Source organism: Lagopus muta, chromosome 14, assembly GCF_023343835.1.
Source record: "Lagopus muta isolate bLagMut1 chromosome 14, bLagMut1 primary, whole genome shotgun sequence".
NCBI lineage: Eukaryota > Metazoa > Chordata > Aves > Galliformes > Phasianidae > Lagopus > Lagopus muta.
Window position 1 is genome coordinate 16,697,634 of NC_064446.1, and position 18,451 is coordinate 16,716,084.

Below are 18,451 nucleotides of genomic sequence, written 5' to 3' on the forward strand. Positions count from 1 at the left end.
GAACCGCTCAGCCCCACTGCGTCACTGTCAGCTCATGCTGACACTGGGCACTCTTACCTCGTGGAGCTGCAGGAGCTGCCGTGGGGCTGGGGATGCCATAAGGGATCACTCCACATGGGGATTCTTCTCCAGGTGCTGTGGGACATTCTTGCATAAAGACCTTTACAGACACCTGGCTGCTCACCACATCTTCACAAGTGTCTTTTAATCTCCAGAAGAAGACTACCAGCTCAGCCCATGTTTTTTTTCCCCTGTAGGTGTCTGAGATGACTCAGCTCCACGGCTCATGTGGCATTTTAAAATTTCATAAAACCTTTCATGCCTCTGGCTGTTTAACAGTGAAATTCATGAGCTGCTTCTTGAGTGCATTTTGTTAAACCCAGAGGTTACATGATTCCTACTGCCTGATTACTCTGTAATGCTCCCGTGGGCTCCCTCAGGGTGCAGGAGATGAGCTTTGCAATGCTGCTCTGAACTTATTTTTAAGATTTTATTCAAATGGTTGCCATGAATTCCCAATGCAAAGAGAACATCCTTCTATTTATTAAACACAGCTCAGCAGCACCAAGTGCATCTTTAGCAGAGCAGATTTGCATCAACCTCAGCACCCCTCCCTTCCTTAATTAGCTCTGCAGGCACAAGGCCCACAGCACAACGCCCCTGGGAAGAAAACAAGGTTCAGGCTAAGAAAAAAAATGTTTAATGCTTTCAATTTAGTGCCTGAGAAGCTGAAGCAGCAGCTCCTGATCCAGCAGTGACTCCCACACATTGCAGTGGGCGTTAAATCAAATCCTAAGTGAGCCACTACTTCTAAAATCCCCACGGCTGCTGCCAAGGCACTGTCACACGGGCAGAATGCGTGTTCTTCCTCTGGCCACTTGTTCTCACCCACACCTGCAGTATTTGCTCATCGCTCTGGCTCTAGGCAATACAAGTTGTCTTTTTATCCTGAAATCAGGCCCACTCGCTTTTGCTGAGCAGAATATAAGCTACTGAAATTCCTTCCCCCACAGCTCTTGTGCACGGATGGCCAAATGACTTAGGACACAATTTGCAGGCCCTGTTAGCAGCCTGCACCCTCAAGAAGATCGAGGCTCTCACATTTTACATGTTTCACCCCTTTCCTTCCCCTAGGCAGTTACTCTGCATTCACCTGGACTTAGCTGTATCTGTAATTCATACAGATGCTCCCGCAGGTTTCAGGTCACTGTCCTCTCCTGGGGAGTGGTCAGATTACCTCCAGCACCGGGCTGTGGGCTGCAACATGAGGCTTTGCTGCCTCAGAGACCCCAGACGCAGGGAGCTGCTGGGCTCCTTCTGTCCCCCCAGGACACACATGCAGCCCTGGCTTTCTGCTCACCCAAAGGCTCAGCAGCCCCATGCTAACAGCTCTCCAGGGTTCTGTACAGCAGCTGGGGGGAGATCAGAGCATCAGCGCTTCCATGGCCTCACTCAGGTTGGCTCTGTGTCACTGCTGGAGTAATCTGTGGCCATCTTAACATCTGTGCTACAAGGAGGGAAGGAAAGAAACAAAGAGACCTGAGCTCAGCTGCTGAGGCCAGTGACCCGATGCTGTGCCCCATCCCAGCAGCTAGGAGTAAACAACACTGGCCTCCTGAGAGGAGCTCATACCCAGCACATCAGTGCCACTCCATGCTGCCAAAAGGAGATGCAGTGGCCAATCAAAGCATCCCTTGCTCTTGCAGGTAACAGAGAAGGTTGTGAGCCACTACAGTCGGACCATTACCCAAAGTACACAGGGCTGCTCCCATGCACTGAGACGCCCTGTGAAGCTCTTAATCTGGGCTCAGGTTAAATCATTTGTATTGGTACATCAGACTGGGATTTTAAAAGCAAACACCTCTGTATGCAGGTGTGCCAGGAATGCTGCCCATGACATACCCCCAGGACCAGCAGCTGCCTCAGGCTCTGCCACCAGTAATGAAACAATTACTGATGATCAGCATCACAACTGAGACCCACCTGATATCCAGACAAACATCTCCTGCATGATGCAAAAGACCAAAAAGGCAAGAGAAACTGGGCTGTGTGGACCCATCCTTTCCCTTCAAGGCAAGCGTTAACTTCAATTTATTTCCATCCAGTTCCTTTAGCTCAAATTGCAAAAGAACCACGTTTCTAATTGGTCTCCTAGGAGAGACTGCAGATTTTGCAGCAGCGTCAGCTGGCACTGATATATTGCCCCATTCTTCACCTACCTTCAAGACTTCAAATTCTGGTTTAATCTAATGAGGTAAACTGGGGTAAAGCAGCCATTCAGTGAAGCACCAGGGTTGTTGCACGCTGGAGTCCAGTGCCCAGCAAAATGGTGGATTTGACACTAAACACAATCTGTTTTGTTCAGATCAATGGAACTAAGTGTAAATATCCACAAAGCTTCTCTTTGCTGTACACACCATCCACCTGCACACATCATTATGAACACATTGACTGACATTTGGTGCACATCACAGAACAGACTTCTGAGATGAGCCCTTCCCAGCCTTCTGCAGGGCACACCACACCACCACACCATGCTGTTTCTCTGGAAACATGAGCAGGGCTACTGATACTCCTGCATAAATATGCAAGCTGAGGGCCCACAAATGCTTGTTTGTCAGAGCTGGGGAAGCACCTAACGCTGCACTCACTGACAGCAAAGACAGAGCAGCTGCAACCTGCACTGCCTGCAGTGCTGCTCCCAGGTGGGCTGTGAGAGGTGCAGCACATGGAGCCACTCTGGGTTCCCTCCTTCTGCAGGTGGGTGGGCTGCCATGTTACCTTCAGTGAGCTTTGCTCGTACACAGCACAGACGATGGCCACCCTTCTGGACAGTGTTATTTCTTGAGTTCATGCTGCTCAGTGGGTAAGCTCAAATGGAAAACGTGATCTGATGTGAAACTAAAACCATTTATTCATGCTCAGGTCGATGCCCCGTTCTGGGTGGTTATGAGATATTTAAAGCTTTGTGAAGCCCAGAGGATGCGGATGCTCACAGACAGAGCTGAATGGCCACAGGCAGCAGGAGAGCAGTCAGCACACACACAGACAGTGAAGGATCTCTGGGTAATGCCTGGCACCATGCAACAATGGAAACCCATTTTGCCAGGGGCACAATCCCCAGTTTGATACACAGCCACCTGATTCATGATCTGGGCACACAGCTCAGCCTGAATATTCCTGTCACTGAATACTTAAAGAAAAACAGTCATCCATGTGATAAATATCACTGGTTTGGCTCAGCACACAACACTGGTTTGAAAGATTTTTGACAAGGGATTCATATAAAAGCTCATGAAATTGAATTATTTCCTCCACTTTCTCCACGTACCTTTACCCTCAGCAAAGCTTTTTGCCCACGTTCAGCGCTTCTTGTGCATGCTGACAATTGGAAATGACTTAAAATCAGCCCCAGAAGGTGCTGTGTGAAAAATAAACACTTCAGAAGCACCGTGAGGAGTTCGCAAACACGGCATGCAGGAATGAGTTCAGAGGCTATCATTGAGAGAAGGGCCCATTTCAGCTGGTTCCATCTGATCAGCGCTCGCCTGGACCACACAGAGCCAGGAGATGTGCAGGTGGCAACTGCTGAGAAAGAAAATAATTATGCTCTTCCACTGCAGTGTATTTCTATTCTGTTCTATGTACATGTAAACAGCAGAAATGAGTGCAGGAGTTTCACTGAAACGATCCATAGTAATTCCTATGGCTTCGTTCAATCTCCAAATCCAAACAGCCACATCATTTCTCATTCTGACTACTCAACCCATCCACAAAAGGAAAACGTTTACGCCGTTCTTTTATTGAGATTATGTCAACCTGGAAACAGATGGACAGACAACAAGAAGGGGAAATACACACCAGATTAATGGGAGCAAGATGTCCCAGCAGCCATTCCCAAAGTGCAGTCTGCTACACCACAGGATTTTGTCACCTGCCCAATCCAAGGGGAAAAGCACATCCAGTTGTGCCTAGAGCATCTAAGCACCCGTCAATACTGTGGCACTAGCAGGATTGCAAGAGCGCAAACTCTGTGCAGTGAGCGCCCATGGATTCCCAGGAAAACATCACAAATATCACATATACAAATGGACAGCCTGCTGTTATTAGAGAGGGATGCTTTTCTCTAGATTTTCTAATTGTTCCTCGAAAAATTTGATCTGTTCTTCGAGGTCCCTCTGTTCAATCAACAAAGAGGTCTTCAGTTGCACAAAGTGCCTGTAGGCCTGGAGCTGCTGGTCGGTCAGGTATTTGGCAAGGATCCCAGCCACCACCCGCTCCCTGCGATCCAGGTTTTCTTTCAGGTCCTTTGCATCCTCCCGTTGTCTAGACAAGAGCTTGTGCCGTTCATTCAGCGATTGCTAATAGGATGAAAAAACAAAGCAGCACACTATGAAACCTCATAATTCCTGGCAGACTGCAGATCTCCATTTGGAAGCCATGGTCGATTTAGTTTAATTGCTTCCTCTTGTGGGCTTTGTGTTCCACATGAGTTTTTTCTATATTAAATGACTCACTCTTGTGGCTTGTAAGGTAAAGACACACAGTAAATCCCACCAAGTCTCATTCCTTCCACAGAGCCCTCAGGACAAAACTCAATGCACTTCGTGTTCTCATAATTTTGAGCATTCTGTGTCCATATAGTTTCAATTAGAAGCTCTTTAAGGCACGCATCTTTGTATTTTCTGAGTTGCACGTGGCCAGAGTGCCACTGTCAAGTGAAAAATATACCGTGACTTAAAACCCATAGGCAAGAAAGTAACCTTGATACAAGCAGTAAATGCTCGTCAAATACACAAGAATCAAGCCTTGTCTGTTCTATGGGATTTTAATACCCTCCACATTTTAACCAATTTTCCATCAGCTGTAATGATTGGCACAGGGAGGGCACTGCTGCAAAATCCCCAGTTTCAGGACTATGTCCATAAGTACAGCACAGAGCAGCTGTCAGCACCTGCATCCCAAGCACAGCAGCTGGAATTCAAGGCTGCTGGGGCAACTGTAGTGACTTGTGAAAATATTGCATATGATCAAGTCTTTATAGAGCACGTTATTCCAAGTCTGCAATTAATGATTTTAATGCATTTGCTATGAAGAGTACAGATGCAGCACTAAAGAAACCAGCTTGCCACCAGCCACGAAACGCAAAGGCTATTCGGTGTGAAATGCTGCCCAGAATTATTCATGCTAACATGATGGACGTCTTAGGGCAGGTAGATCCTGCTTCTCCTCATCTAGATCTAAATAATGGCAAGCCTCTAAAGCACACAGTAAAGGTCAGCAGCACAGCTCCAGGAAACCCCAGCAGTAGTGCCATGCTTTTTTTGTTTCCTAATAAGAATCACAGAATTGTAGGGGTTGGAAGGGACCTCTAGAGATCATCAAGACCAACTCCCATAAAGAAATAGCAGCAGCAGGTATTGTTTTGATAAATGCATGCCTAAAAGCAGTAAGGACAGCAGGAAATCACTGTCCCTAGGCTATCCTTGTTTTTTAGAAAAAAAGGTGTATTTCAGACTTAATAAGATTTTCTGGCAGCATGAGAAAATTCCCAATTTTCCACTAGAACCTGCTGGTCAAGTTAAACTATGGAGAACTTTATCTGAAGGTACAACCACTTCCTCCTCCTGCTCCCTATAAGACAAGCTCTTATAGGGAGATAAGCTCTTATAAATGAGATAAGCTTTCTAAAGGAGCAATTACCAGTGGGCAGAAACCCACCCCAGATGCACAGGTTGTGGTCTGACTCCGGGGAGCAGCCCTGGGCTGGATGGCCCCTGCAGCTCAGCGCTGGTGTGCAGCTCACCAGCATGCAGGGCTTGCGGGAAGCGAGGCGAGTGCAGCCCCATGGGACAGATGTGGACAGAACTAATTAAGTACTTGGTGTTCTCACCTTCTCCTCAGCATCTGTGTTGCCATCGATCTTCCTCATGGCATTCTGGACGCGGGCGAGGCGGCTGGACAAGCAGAGCAGCAGGCTCACCACCTTCTCCAGGTCGCCGATGAACATCAGGTAGCGCTCAAACTCGTTGGGCTTGCAGGCAGCACGCACGGCAGCCTCCAGCTCCTCACCACGCTCTGCACACTCCTTGGCCTCAGCAAGGATGAGCTCCCTGTCCTCTGCCAGCGCCCGCACTTTGGCCCTAAGGCTGGAGATGAGCTCCAGCTGCAAAGGGAAAAAAAAAGCATAGAGAAAATGGATTGCTGAAGATAAGCCGTATCACTTACAAAGGATGGATCTTCTCATGTCATCTTTGCCCCACTTAAAGCTTAAAATAATTTCAAGCTCTGGGAAAGAAGAAAAGGAAGATTATCCACGGTATACTTAGTTCTCAAACTCTGAGAAGCAAACAACTGATCATCGCCTCAATTGGTGCCATAACTCCTCACTCAGAGAGCCAGAGTCAGCAGCGAACTGCTACAAAGACTTCCACGTGTTTAAACACGGTTATGCTGATACATGAGTGTGAAGCCACAGCTCCATTACTTTGCTGCACGAGGACAGACTGGAATTTCATTTCACAGAGAAAGGCAGCTGTGCAGGTGATTCCATTCAGCCCAAGGGCCTGGTGGCAGAGCAGGTGCAGGAGGCTGTCGAATACCAAAGTGTTGATATGGAAAAAGGCTCCTAGATCAGAGAGGGATAAGAACTGCCTCAGCTTGTTTAGAAATAGGCTGATGGTGCCGTAATGAGCAGCAGCAGCAGATCAACAGCAGGCAGCAGAAAATATCCCTATGCCCACAGCAGGAGGAATTTCAAGAGGGCAGATTGTAATTACCTGAGATGGAGTTTCTACAGGAAAAAAAATAGTGTAATTCCTCAAAGCTGTGTGTTACCCTTCTAAGATGCCATGCTCCTATCTGTAGGACTGGCATCCAGCCATGCCCACCTCTATTCCCTGCAAGTATGGAAATTAATAGGCTACTAGTGTAAAATGCTGCCAAGTTCTCCCCGTGTTAAAAACATTTATTATTTATTGTTCATTATTTAGGCTGCCAATTGTAATGAATTCTACAGATATGGAGACCACATTTGAATGTTAGTTCACAAGCCAGGAGCTGTGCAGGAACAAGGAAGCAAACAATCAACCAATCCCAAGCAACCCATGGGTGTGCTGCACACACTGCTCCCATGGCCTGCTGAAGGTCGGCACGTGGAAGGAGGGACCGGAATGAAATCAGGCAGAATTTAAACACCACCATTTGTGATCACCTTGCTTATTCCTAGAACATTAGCTACTGGACAAAAAGACTGACTCAAAGTTATCCACCAAACACAATCACTGGGATAAAAGCTATGAATAAAAGCATCCACAATAATAGATGTGATGCAAATAAGTTTGTGACGTGGTGAAATAGCAATGGCTCATTTGATGCTCATCTACCTTCTTACACGTGATGTCATCTAGGTCCTTCGTGTCTTCTGCACTCCTGCCCAGAGCACAGTTTCCCTTCCCAGTGGGATCTTCACTCCTTTGCTTGACGGTGAGTTCAGACTCAGGACATTCTTCTGTCACATCTCCACTGCTTTTCCTGCTGTTCAAACAGAAAATAACCTGTGACAAACACTGAGTACTGTTCACAAACTCTGCATTCTTGCTCTTAGGTGTCTCCACTTCAGAATCACTTGTGTCTCATCTCACAGCAGGGACGTTTTAGTGTTTTAAATGCTGTGAAGTGTTTTGGCAGACAAGGATTGTCAGTCCCTTTCAGACAGGTCTCAATCTGCTCACTGCAGTGCAGGCAGCTCAGCACACTGCTGCCATGCACTCAGTGCAGCAGCATGGCCACCAGGGCACCTCCTGTCCCTGCTCAGCCCATCTCCCTCTCACATGCAGCACGCTCAGAAGATCTGATCTGCAAAAGCTGTCAGCATGCAGAAACCATGCAGCTCAGCTGAGCAGCACCAAACTCCCCCCCGGCAGAAGAGGCTAAATTTGTCATACCTCAGATGCTCATCCACCAGTGCACAGCTCACTTATTTCTCATGCTTTCAATGCACACAACACATTCGTTTGCATGCAGCTGTCACAGTGTGCCCTATTCTAGCTTTCTTCCCTCATGCCCCCTCAGCCTCAGATATTTTTGGACAGGTAAACCAGAAAACTACAATATTTTGCTAATGAAACAAACATTAGAAAAACACATCTTCTCAGAGCTGGTGCATGTATAACATTCACATGCCATCCCATCTTAATACAGCAGTTAATGGGTTTTGTCTACTCACTCATTCTCCCGCGCACGTCGCAGATCTGCCTTCCTTCTGTGCATTTCCAACACGGAAATGTTAACAGGGAAAAGACCCTCCATCAAGTCCAGAGCAGTTTTTCTAACAGGATAAGGCATGAGGACATCAACCAGAGAGCTGTCTTTGGCAATGAGAGCCATCGCAAGCTCCTCGTAACGCCGGTCCTCAGGAGAGCACAGCCTCCTTTGGGGCAGGTCCGTCTCGCCCTCCTGCAGATCACAGCCACTGTGTGCAGCTGCTTCCTTTGCACCCCGACCTGGGACTGCACCTCCATCTCCTTGCTGAGGCTGAGCTGGCAGCACAAGGCAGCTTGCCACATTCTCCTCAGCAGCCGCAGCACTGCTTGCCTTCGGCTGCAGCTCCGGGCACATCGTTAAAGCACTGCCAGTCTGAGATCCACTTCTGCTTTTCTTTTCTATTTGAGCATCATCCCTGCTTCCTTTTCTTGGGCTGGGGATAGAGCTGCTGGCAGCTGGCTCCTCACTGTGCTGACACAGAGAGCTTCCAACAACACTGTCTTGATCTTCGTGGTTCTGGCATCCGTCTCCCCTGGGATCATGGGAACTGTAAGAATAAAGACAGATGCTCCCTTTACTGGAGATGATTCCTCTATAGCAGACACTTTGCCATACTGCTAAGCAGCTGCAGGTAACTGAAGGGAAAGGCCACCATAAGCAATCATGTTCATAAAGGTACAGTAAGCAGGAACAGGTACTTGTAAAACATATGTAGGACCAGATCTGTGAGCGCAGAGGCCCCTCTGAACTCCAGGTGACTGCAGCCCACCCTCTGCAGAAATGGTGTTCATGCATACACACCTACATGAAAACGAGCAGAGCAGCCCAGCCATGCATGTGAATAGCAGTGTGCTGACATGACTGAAGGAACAAAACTTTCTTTGCCCACTAGCACCTTTTTAAATAAAATACTGTGATTGTGAAGGCAGAAAGGAAAAGCCGAGGGTTTCAATAAAAGGGGCTTTTTTTTAAGCCTTGATTTGACTTGACCTACAAACTTCAAAGTTGTAGGCACAAAGCAGAAGTTTTGTCCCACAGAATGGGCACAGAGTTCACCTCAGTGCTTGTCAACCTAAACTAAGGTCACAAAGTCAACAGAGCCGAGAGAAAAATCTGTCCTTTCCCCACCCCTGCTGCTCACCCTGGTGCAACAGATGGCATCGGCCTTCCCAAAGCCAACCTAATGTAAGCATTTTCCTTCCCTGACAGAGACTGAACCAGAGGAGGGACTTCCCAGCTAGGGATAGGGATGGTAGCCTTGGGAAGAGATGCACACAGTGAGCAAAGTCACTCTCCCTGCAGGTCTTACATGGAGCAACCTTTGTAGTAATTAACAGCACAAACAACACCTGTATGCTCTGCATTTCCCACCACAGCTCAATAGCACTTTCTTGGGAGGAAAACCAAGAGAACAAATAAGATACAAGTGCTGCAGTGAAATCCATACTTCTAGTTCTTTCCCAAAGATAATCATCTAAATTAGTTACTAATCAAACCAGCTACTGGCTTTTCATCTCTGTTACTCAGCACGTGGTACAGAACTCTGGTCAAACACTTTTCTGCCCTTCCACCGCTCTGTCTTAAACCCCAAGTGAAACTCACTGAGCTCCCAAGCTAAAAGGGAACGTTTAAGCAAAACTCCAAATCTCAGGAAGCTGTGAATGACTTCTGCCAAGAGGAGCAGGCCTCCAGGAGCCATCGGGGGCTGCTCAAGTGACTGAAACAGCAGAAATCCTATTTATAGAGGTTATTATACAGGCGTCAGCTTCATTTCTGTGTCGAGACAAAGCTCAGGTTCTCTTTACCCCCGCTGCTAAAGCAAGCAAAATGGATAGCAAGACTGAACACACCTTGCTTCTAGCTAGTTATTTGAAAACATCATGGTATGTCTTTTTTTCTTTGAGAAAGCAGAGCCCCAAGGCTTCACTGTCACCTAGGAGGCACACATGCACACAAACACACACACACACACCCCCATCCTGCAGCACTGCAGCCCGTGCTGCTCAGCGCAGCTGCGGCCGTCTCCAATAGTCACACGAGGGAGCTGTGCTTCCAGAGGAGCAGCTCAGGCACACAGCACTGACACACTCCTCCGCTGAGGAGAAATGATGTTAAGGGTCACTCCAATATGAAAACAGGTTTTTTGTTTTTTGTTTTTAAAGCACAGTACACAAATATTCCCGCATGGCCAACAAAGGATGCTAAGAAAGGAAGACGGAAGCAGGCAGTCACACCCAGCACTAAGCTGTCACTGCTTGAACATGGGCTCTGCTACACTTTAGGAGCAGGGAACGGATAAACCCATCCCCAGAAGATGGGCCACCCCAACACAGAGCAGTGATGAGGCTGGAGGGGCTCTGAGTGCGGGAGAGACTCCAGGAGGTTTTGTGCTTCTGGGTGAGCTCTGCCCTGCCCCATGAGCTCAGGTTTTAGTCCCTCTGCAGGCAGAAAAAGACAGCCATGTGCCCCACAGCAGTGCTCCTGCAGCCTTACCTGGGGGTGCTGATGTGGTTTCCACAAGGCTGGGCTGGTGGCACTGCACAGCTGGCACATCTGTCTGCAGCCTGGAAATGAGAGCAGCACACGATACAGGCGGCGCTCAGACCATGCAGCTGCATTAGCAACAGATGGGTCCTTCACTTGGATTCCAGTTGTTTGGGAGATGGGAAGTTGGAAGCTTTTCTTCCACCCCCCTTCCACCTCCCCCCCTTTGCAATAGCTGTGCACTAATTGTGCAGGTGCTTCTGCTCAGACCAAGCACACTTCTGTCACAGAAAGTTTCTTCCTTTATACACTCATGTTGCAGCATAAAGGACACCTTGTTTGTCTGCAATACATCCTTACAAAATATTTTTGAGAATACCATAGTTAATGGTAACCATAAATACATAATACATTACAGTTGTCAGCACTTCTCTTCAAATCCCCCCTCCCAATTACTTCTGCACGCTGCAAAAGCAGAGCACAGGCTTTGCTTTCAAGCAGCAATGTAGCATTTCCTATGGATTAAGCAGACAGGCCTTCACCCCAACTTCTTCCACCTCCTGCCAGAAGCCAAGCACTGATCTCCTCTCACTCCTGATGAGGAGCAGGTTTCCCAGTGACCAGTCCACCCGCTTTCTCTGCAGCAGAAGGCTGCACCCCGCCATCCCAGCACTGCTCACCTGCATGGAAGGATGCTCCACTTCCCTCCCCTGGGCAGCAGCACCCGACAGAGGGATGCTGTGCACAGACACACACTCGGTGCTGCAGCTGCAATCCGGTGCTGCAGGATGCAGGCTGGGCTTTGCTGGCACCGTCCTGCATCCACCGTCTGCGTCTGGTGAGGGAACAGGTGAGGAAGGAGGGAAAACATCTGGTGCTGCTTCTTCAGAGAACACCTGGCAGGAAGCATCATTGCTTGGTGCCTTTCTGCTCTCACCGAGGTTAGAGCTCCTGCCAGGAGGCCATTTAGGATGCGAAGGCCCCGTCTGCAGGGGCAGTTTATGGAGTGGGGTGTGCTGCGTGCTGCCTGGTCTCTGACTGATCTTCCGTTCCATGTACTCCATCAGTGCAGTGTGCTGGATTTGCTTCAGCTCCGTCCTGGAGATGCTCGAACTGGAAAGAGCCCTGCCTCTGCTCTCTGAAGTCCTTCTCCTGGCTGTGGCCATATCCTGCTCGGTGCTCTCATCGCTGCCTCTGCTCCCCTGGACTTCCTTGTCTGCCAGCAGATTGAGTTTCTCAGGTTCAGAATAACACAGTTTCTTTTCCTCTTTTGTCAACCTTTTCCTTCCCCCTAATCGACCTGCTTGAGGCCTCTTAATTTCTGTGTCTTTATTGAAACCTTCCAAGGATTCTAGGTGAGAAGCAGAACAAGGAGCAGGTTTGGAATCTTCGTTTGCATTGGACAATGAGAAAGATCTAAGGTGCTCAATTGAAGGCCTTTTGGAGGGCTTTTGTCTCAGTCTAACAGGCAAACTCATTTGTAAGTCTTTTCTTTTAAAGGAAGTTTCTCTCAGAACCTTTTTCTGAGCCACTTTAAGTTTCTCTCTGTAGTCATTCTTAGAACTCTCCTCCACGGATGAAGCAGGAGTCCCGAGAGCGATGTCTTCAGCCTCGTTCAGGGGATCCCCGTTGGCACAGTGCTGGCGATGCTCAGCCTTTCGGGGCTGACTGCTTTCCCTCTGCATCTCTGTGCTCCATGCTGAGGCAGCGTGGCTGCTTGTTGCAAATCCCTTTGGTGAGCTCCTCACACCCTCTGGACATTGTGTGAGCTTAGTGTGGTGTGTGGCGTTGGCAGCCCTTCCCCCAGACAGGTAATAAAGCATCGGAGTTGTCTGTCTGGTTATTTGCTCACCGGCAGGATCATACAGTGCCTGTCTTAAGAGCTCTTGCTGAAGTCCAGGCTGACATTTCTGATAAGGAACAGGAGGTTGCTCTTGCTCTAGCTGCACATTAAGGCCAGGACTGCTGCTATTGGCACAACCTTCATTTACAGGCTGTGATGAGGAATCTTCCTTTGATCTAAGAAAAGCCATTTGCTCAGTATTATCACAGCACTGCTTATTGCCATGATCCAACTTCCCAGAGGGAGGCTGCTCCAATTCTACAGCATCACTGCTGCAGGATAGAGGCGATTTCTGCATTTTGCCCGGTGGGTTCAGAAGCGGTTCCCTAACAACACTCCCAATTTCTCCTTTGTAGTCATAGCACCCATTTTTATCTGTACAGATGCTGAACTTCCTGGATGCATTTTTTATAAGGAGAGCATTCTCCGTACATTTCAAGTCACAAATGTCCTCAAACACCTCCTGACCCACGTTCAGAGGCAGCTCAGCACGGAGCGGGCACTGAGCGCACAGTGGGGATCCCTTCCATCGGCTTTGCAGCTCTGCATCCCCGAGCACTGCCCGGTGTGCACTGCATGGGCACAGTTCACCCCCTCCTGCATCACCAGCAGCACCAGGGCTGCTGTGTGCACATGTGTAGGGCCTGGGCTTCACCTCTTCAGAAACACTGTGCATGTGAGCTGAACCGTAAGCAGACAGAATTTTAGGGATGTTAGCCATGGAATCAGTCTTCAAATACTCTTGAAAAATGAAGGAAGATGGCCTGCTGTAAACGTGGGGATTACTTCTCCTCACAGGCTTTTGGGATGGGCTCCACTCTCCATTTTCTTCTGCCTTTAACCCCTGAAGTTTTGATACAGATATTCCATCTGCAGAACCAGAAGGACCCTTATTTTCCAGAGCCCTTCTCCTAGCTGCCACTACAGCTGGCTCACCGCTTCCAGCCCCTGTTTGGCCATGCAATGCACTCACCAGCTGGCTGTCCATGCAAGGAGCAGACTGCTGCACAATGCACTCACTGAGACCTCCAGAGTTCCGCCTCCCTTTCCCCTTTGTGCTTTCCAGGTGTCTGGTGACTCTGTAGCTGTCGAGTCGCATGGGAGGAGAGGGCGGAGGTGCAGCCGGAGGCAGCAGTCCCTGGTCCAGCGTCCCATGGGAAGGAGTGCCACTGCTGCACTCAGCAAGAGCAGGGCTGTGAGAGGAAGCAGGGATGCCCTGGGCTGGTGCCTGGCACGGCTGCAGGCATCTGAGAGCAGAGCTTGCTGCGCTGAGGTTATAAATGCCTCTTACGTATTCCGAGTCCATGTACGGTACCTGCTCTGAAGCTGAACAGCAGTCTGCTTCATAACACGATGGGGTGTGATACTCTGGAACATTTGAACCCCCTGAGAAAGAGCTGTACGCAGAGTCTGCTCGCCCAGGGAGGTGCAGGATGTGGTCTGTGCTGCCAAGGGATGGCACTGGGGACAGACGGCTGCTGTCAGGAGCAGCTGTGGGCTCCATCAGTGCTCCTATTCCACCGCCGTGCCTGCGAGGCCATCTCTCTGTCTCGTTCTCAGATACAGCCATGGGGAAGGCTTTCCAGGAATCTGTTCAATTAGATATCTACACCCACGTTGTTGGAAAAGCCCATTTTGCACTGCAGCCACATTTCAACAATATTTACAGGATCCTAACATGGAAAGGAGAAAAAAAGAATGGTGAAAGAGAGTGGGTGGGAGGATGGTGGCACTCAGGGAGAGCAGGCAGTTAGCATCACACACCTGTTGAAAATGAGAACTAGAAAACAATGTTCAGAGAAGCTACATAGCTTCAGTAGGTACAGGGATCTTGAAACCATCAATTCCTTTACTGCAAAACAACAACTAAGTTTTTAATAACAAGAGTTCTCTAGATCTTCACTAAATGTAAGGCTGCATGCAACTGGAAGACACCTTCTCGTTATGACTGCAAATACCAAGGGACAAAATCAGAGCCTGATTCTGAGTCTACCTACAAATAAATCTGAGATGTTGAAATTCCAGCTCAGATGCTCCCTGATCCCAGAGGTACCCAAACACAGCACAGAAAGGGCTCCATGAAAAGCCCAAGGGATGCAGAGCTGTGCTTTGGGAGATGCTCACAGCCATGGGTCGGCACCCAGCTCTCAGCTGGATCAACGCAGCCCTCCTCTGAACAGCAGGAGGTTTGGCAAACACAATGCTGCAATTACAACACGCAGAGTGCACCTGACCCTGCCAGCACCTCTGTTCAGTATTTCTGTTCAGAAGCTCTCATACAGAACATGTGGACAGTAGCGCAGGGATTAGCCCAGAAGAACGATCAAATGGGAATTAATCATGATGACCATCAGCCCTATTAGCCCCCCAGAGCCCTGCTCCTCTGAGCCTTCCATTGCTTCTCAGGGGAGCAAGAACCAAACGAACAGGATGTAAACGATGCCCTGTTGAAGTGAACTTCCATGCCATGTCAATCCATGCTCAAAAATACCTATTCTGGAAGACCCTTCCCAGAGCCTTACAGCAAGTGCCTTGAGGAGACCAGTGGTACCTGGGAGAGGGGTTCTGTGGTCAGTAACAAATCACAGATTTCAAACAGCAGGCAAATGCTTTTATGCCTGATTTTAGGACCTGCCCTGCCAACATTCCAGAGGCACCAGAATAAAGTTCACATGCAACAAATACAGAACTCTTGTGGAGTCGAGAAAGCAGCCCATGTTCATTAGCAGCACTTGACATTTACTCTGAGTCTTACACAACACACACAGGTTTACTCTGAGAAATGGGATCTCTGCAGGCAGCCATGTAAGGGGCACCAGCAGGCTGCAGGAGGTGGCCATGCTGTGTGTGACCCCCCCAGCTGCTTCTGCAGCTTTACACCCCTCTGATGTGCACACAGGTGGTACAAATCCCAATGGAAACCCAACCCAGTGAGCCTGACAGGCCAGTGGCTGCGTTTAGGAACTCCCATTTAGATCAGCTGTAAGGATCAATTAGTTATTAAAAGAAGGCAAACAAATAAACAGCTCCAAGGGCCTTCAGAAATGAGCTCCTCCATAGCGATGCTCCTCCTGGAGAAAGGCAAATGGTTTCCAGATCCTACTGCAGTTCTGCACGTCTGTCTTCATCACAGAGGTTGGACTCAGATTTCCATCCTCTGTTCCTGACAGCACACAGAGCAGGGGGCCTCGCAGGGCTGGCAGACAGACAGATCCCAGGGCTGATGCTGCTGTTTAATCAAAAAACACCACATTCCTGCCCTGTTTCAAAGACAGTCATGGTATCATTCATCTTCCACCAAAGGAAGAGATGGATGGAAGCCAAAATACACCAGTTAATCTATAAAGAGAACTTGGACTTGTGGGGCACAGTAAATAAATTAACGAGTTTCTGAGAAATGAAAGGAGCGTAACGCCACAAGGTTGGAATTTCTGCTGTGTTCTTCCAGAAATTGCAGTCAGAAATTGACCCGAGGACACACTGTGAGGTTCCCTCTCCCTCTTCTAACATCATCTAACATGCAGCTGTGTATTAGTCTCTCCTTGGTAAAGGGGTGACACAACAAACATCAACAGCTGCTGCTGAAGTTCCCCATCCTTTTCATCACAACACGTTGAAGAATTTCAAGAAATAAAAACCTTAGAAATCTGGTGAAACAAAAACTGGAGGTTTCCTGAAGCCACAGAAGGGGAAAAGCAGATGAGAGAGCGGTGGTGCTGGCACAGAGCACAGTCAGACTGCACCACCTGTGCTGTTACCCCAGGTTGCCCACATCACCTGCAGAGCAGACGGCCTCAGAACAGCACCATCCTCAGCCACGTGCTCCCATGCAGTTCTGTGAGCTCCAGCACACCCGGAGCTGCCCAGGATGAAGCCCTGTGGGAACCACAAGAGAACCATGAGGCAGATTCCCCCATCATTCTGATCTTCGTTTTCTAGTCAAAATTGTGTTCCAGTGGAACTTCTCCAGGCAGCTCTTTTACATCCCGACCACTGCTAACAGGCCGAGCCAAGACTTTGTCTGGGACGTGCTGGCACAGTTCCATGGAAGTCATGGTGCTACCCTGATTTACAACATGACTTTGGCACTCACTTTCCACAGCTATGTGTAGAATTTAAACAACAGTCGTGCTTTGGTTTTATGTACATCGGTGAAAGAGCTCTTGTGGTTTCCTATGCCAGTGTTTCCCAAGATCTCTTTCCCCCATTATTTCAGGCTACCCCTGTTTGTCACTTACAGTGAAGTCAGCAACAAAACCAATTTATGTCTCAAGCTTATATGGCACCATAAATAACAGGAAATATACAACTTCAGCTCCTTTGAAGGGGAAGGTAAGACCATCTGAGCTGGAAAAAGCAGCAGCCACCACTGACCCACTGTTTGCAGGAGGACATGGAGGCTCACAGGACGTCATGGGACGTTCCTTCACTCGCTGCTGTCTCTCCTGCTCCCTCATGAAGCTGCCTGCAGCCTTTCCTCCTGGTAGCCAAGTGCCAGATAAGCAGGAGATTTTTTTCTCCACTGCAGTACCCTCTGCTCCCACTCTTGCCATGGCTCTGATTTCCTTTAAGTGCAAGCCTACAATTGCACATCTTCGAAGTAACAGAAAAGTAGTAAGAGCTGAAGTTATCTGCTGTTCTCCAGCAGTCTCTACTAAAATTTAAATAGTGTGATAATGAAACACATCTAGAGAGAAAACCTATTGCTGCATTTGTCATCCTATTTGGAAAGACATTGCTTAAACTCTGGCAGAAAAAAAAAATCATTGATCTCAGTGTGTAAATAAGTACATAAAAGCTGCCGTTCTCCCTCCACAAGAGCAAGAATTTTCTTAAAACCCAACTGACACAACCAGTGGTGCTGCTGTTCTCTCAGCTGGTGTAGCACCACCCTCATGGAGCTGCCTCTGGCTCTCAGAATGCCCTGGCAAATCTGTACCACAGTGGGTTCGTGGGTTCCAGATGAGCTCACTGTATTTTCACTGTAAACCCCCAGAAGCAAAAAGAAAAAAAAAGTTGAATTAAAAGTATATCTGAACAAAGGAGACTGCAAGGTGAAGGGAGGTGTGTTAACAGCGCGTCATCCCAGGTGCCCAAGGAAGAACTAAGCCCACTAACAACTGCTAAGGGCCGGACAGAAGCGTTCTTTCTAAAAGCTCTGAATAAAAATTAAAAAGTTTATTTCACTTCTTTCTTATGTTTACTCCCGTTCTGCCCAGGAAACTGCACACGGAGCACAGCCCTCTATGCAAAGCAGTTTGCAAACACAAACGTACGGCCTGTGCTGCACACATCTGACAAAGTAATGCGGTGAACAAAAGCATGAAAATGAGCAGCAGAATCTCAGCAAGGACAGCGAGGAGCCCAGTGCTGCACGGCAGGCGGGCGGCCAAAGCAGAAGGCGGTGCAGACGTGCTCTGTGCCCAGGCTGGGCGCTCTCTGGGCTCCAATAAAGCGTCTTAGATTTGTTCCAAGTTTCTGCCGTGACAGCAGACAAAAAGAACAGGAGTGGCACAGCCGTGCCAGCAGGTTCATGTTGCTGCTGTCCATGCTGTTGGTTTACTCAGCTTGACACAAGTGCTGTACGCTGAGATTCCTCCTTCAGACAAATGCTTACCAAGGCAGCCCCAGAGCATGCTGCGAGGCTGTGGTCCTGCTGATGGCCGTGGTTCTCACAGGCTGCCAGCAGGACCCCATCGCACCAGGGGAAGGAGTTGTGTTGCACAACCCTGAGGTCTTTGTGACCAGCTGAACAGGTGAGAGCCTCGTGTCTCCTGCACGTGTGTTGTGTGCAGAGAAGAGTCAGCAACCTGCTGCGGTCAGTTAGCAACTTACTGCTCCTTTAAGGGCAAGCTTTCT

The 18,451-nt window shown here is 48.7% G+C and overlaps 1 protein-coding gene across 10 annotated transcripts in view; it reads right to left on the reverse strand.

The window, feature by feature from the left end:
* Nucleotides 1-3,782: 3,782 nt before the first annotated feature.
* The window catches only part of SHROOM1 (shroom family member 1), a 28,396-nt gene continuing 13,727 nt past the window's right edge, over nt 3,783-18,451 (reverse strand). For 3 of the 10 annotated variants that reach the window (XM_048961139.1, XM_048961137.1, XM_048961138.1), the window contains 6 exons: nt 11,430-14,265; nt 10,759-10,877; nt 8,228-8,812; nt 7,386-7,536; nt 5,894-6,166; nt 3,783-4,361 (listed from right to left, as the gene is read on the reverse strand). In XM_048961139.1, coding sequence (XP_048817096.1) covers nt 4,107-4,361; nt 5,894-6,166; nt 7,386-7,536; nt 8,228-8,812; nt 10,759-10,877; nt 11,430-14,162 — 4,116 coding nt within the window. In that variant the 5' untranslated portion in view covers nt 14,163-14,265 and the 3' untranslated portion in view covers nt 3,783-4,106. Of the gene's footprint in view, nt 4,362-5,893; nt 6,167-7,385; nt 7,537-8,227; nt 8,813-10,758; nt 10,878-11,429; nt 16,469-18,451 lie in introns of those variants that run through there. The other 7 variants (XM_048961132.1, XM_048961134.1, XM_048961133.1 and 4 more) reach the window with 5 other exon arrangements.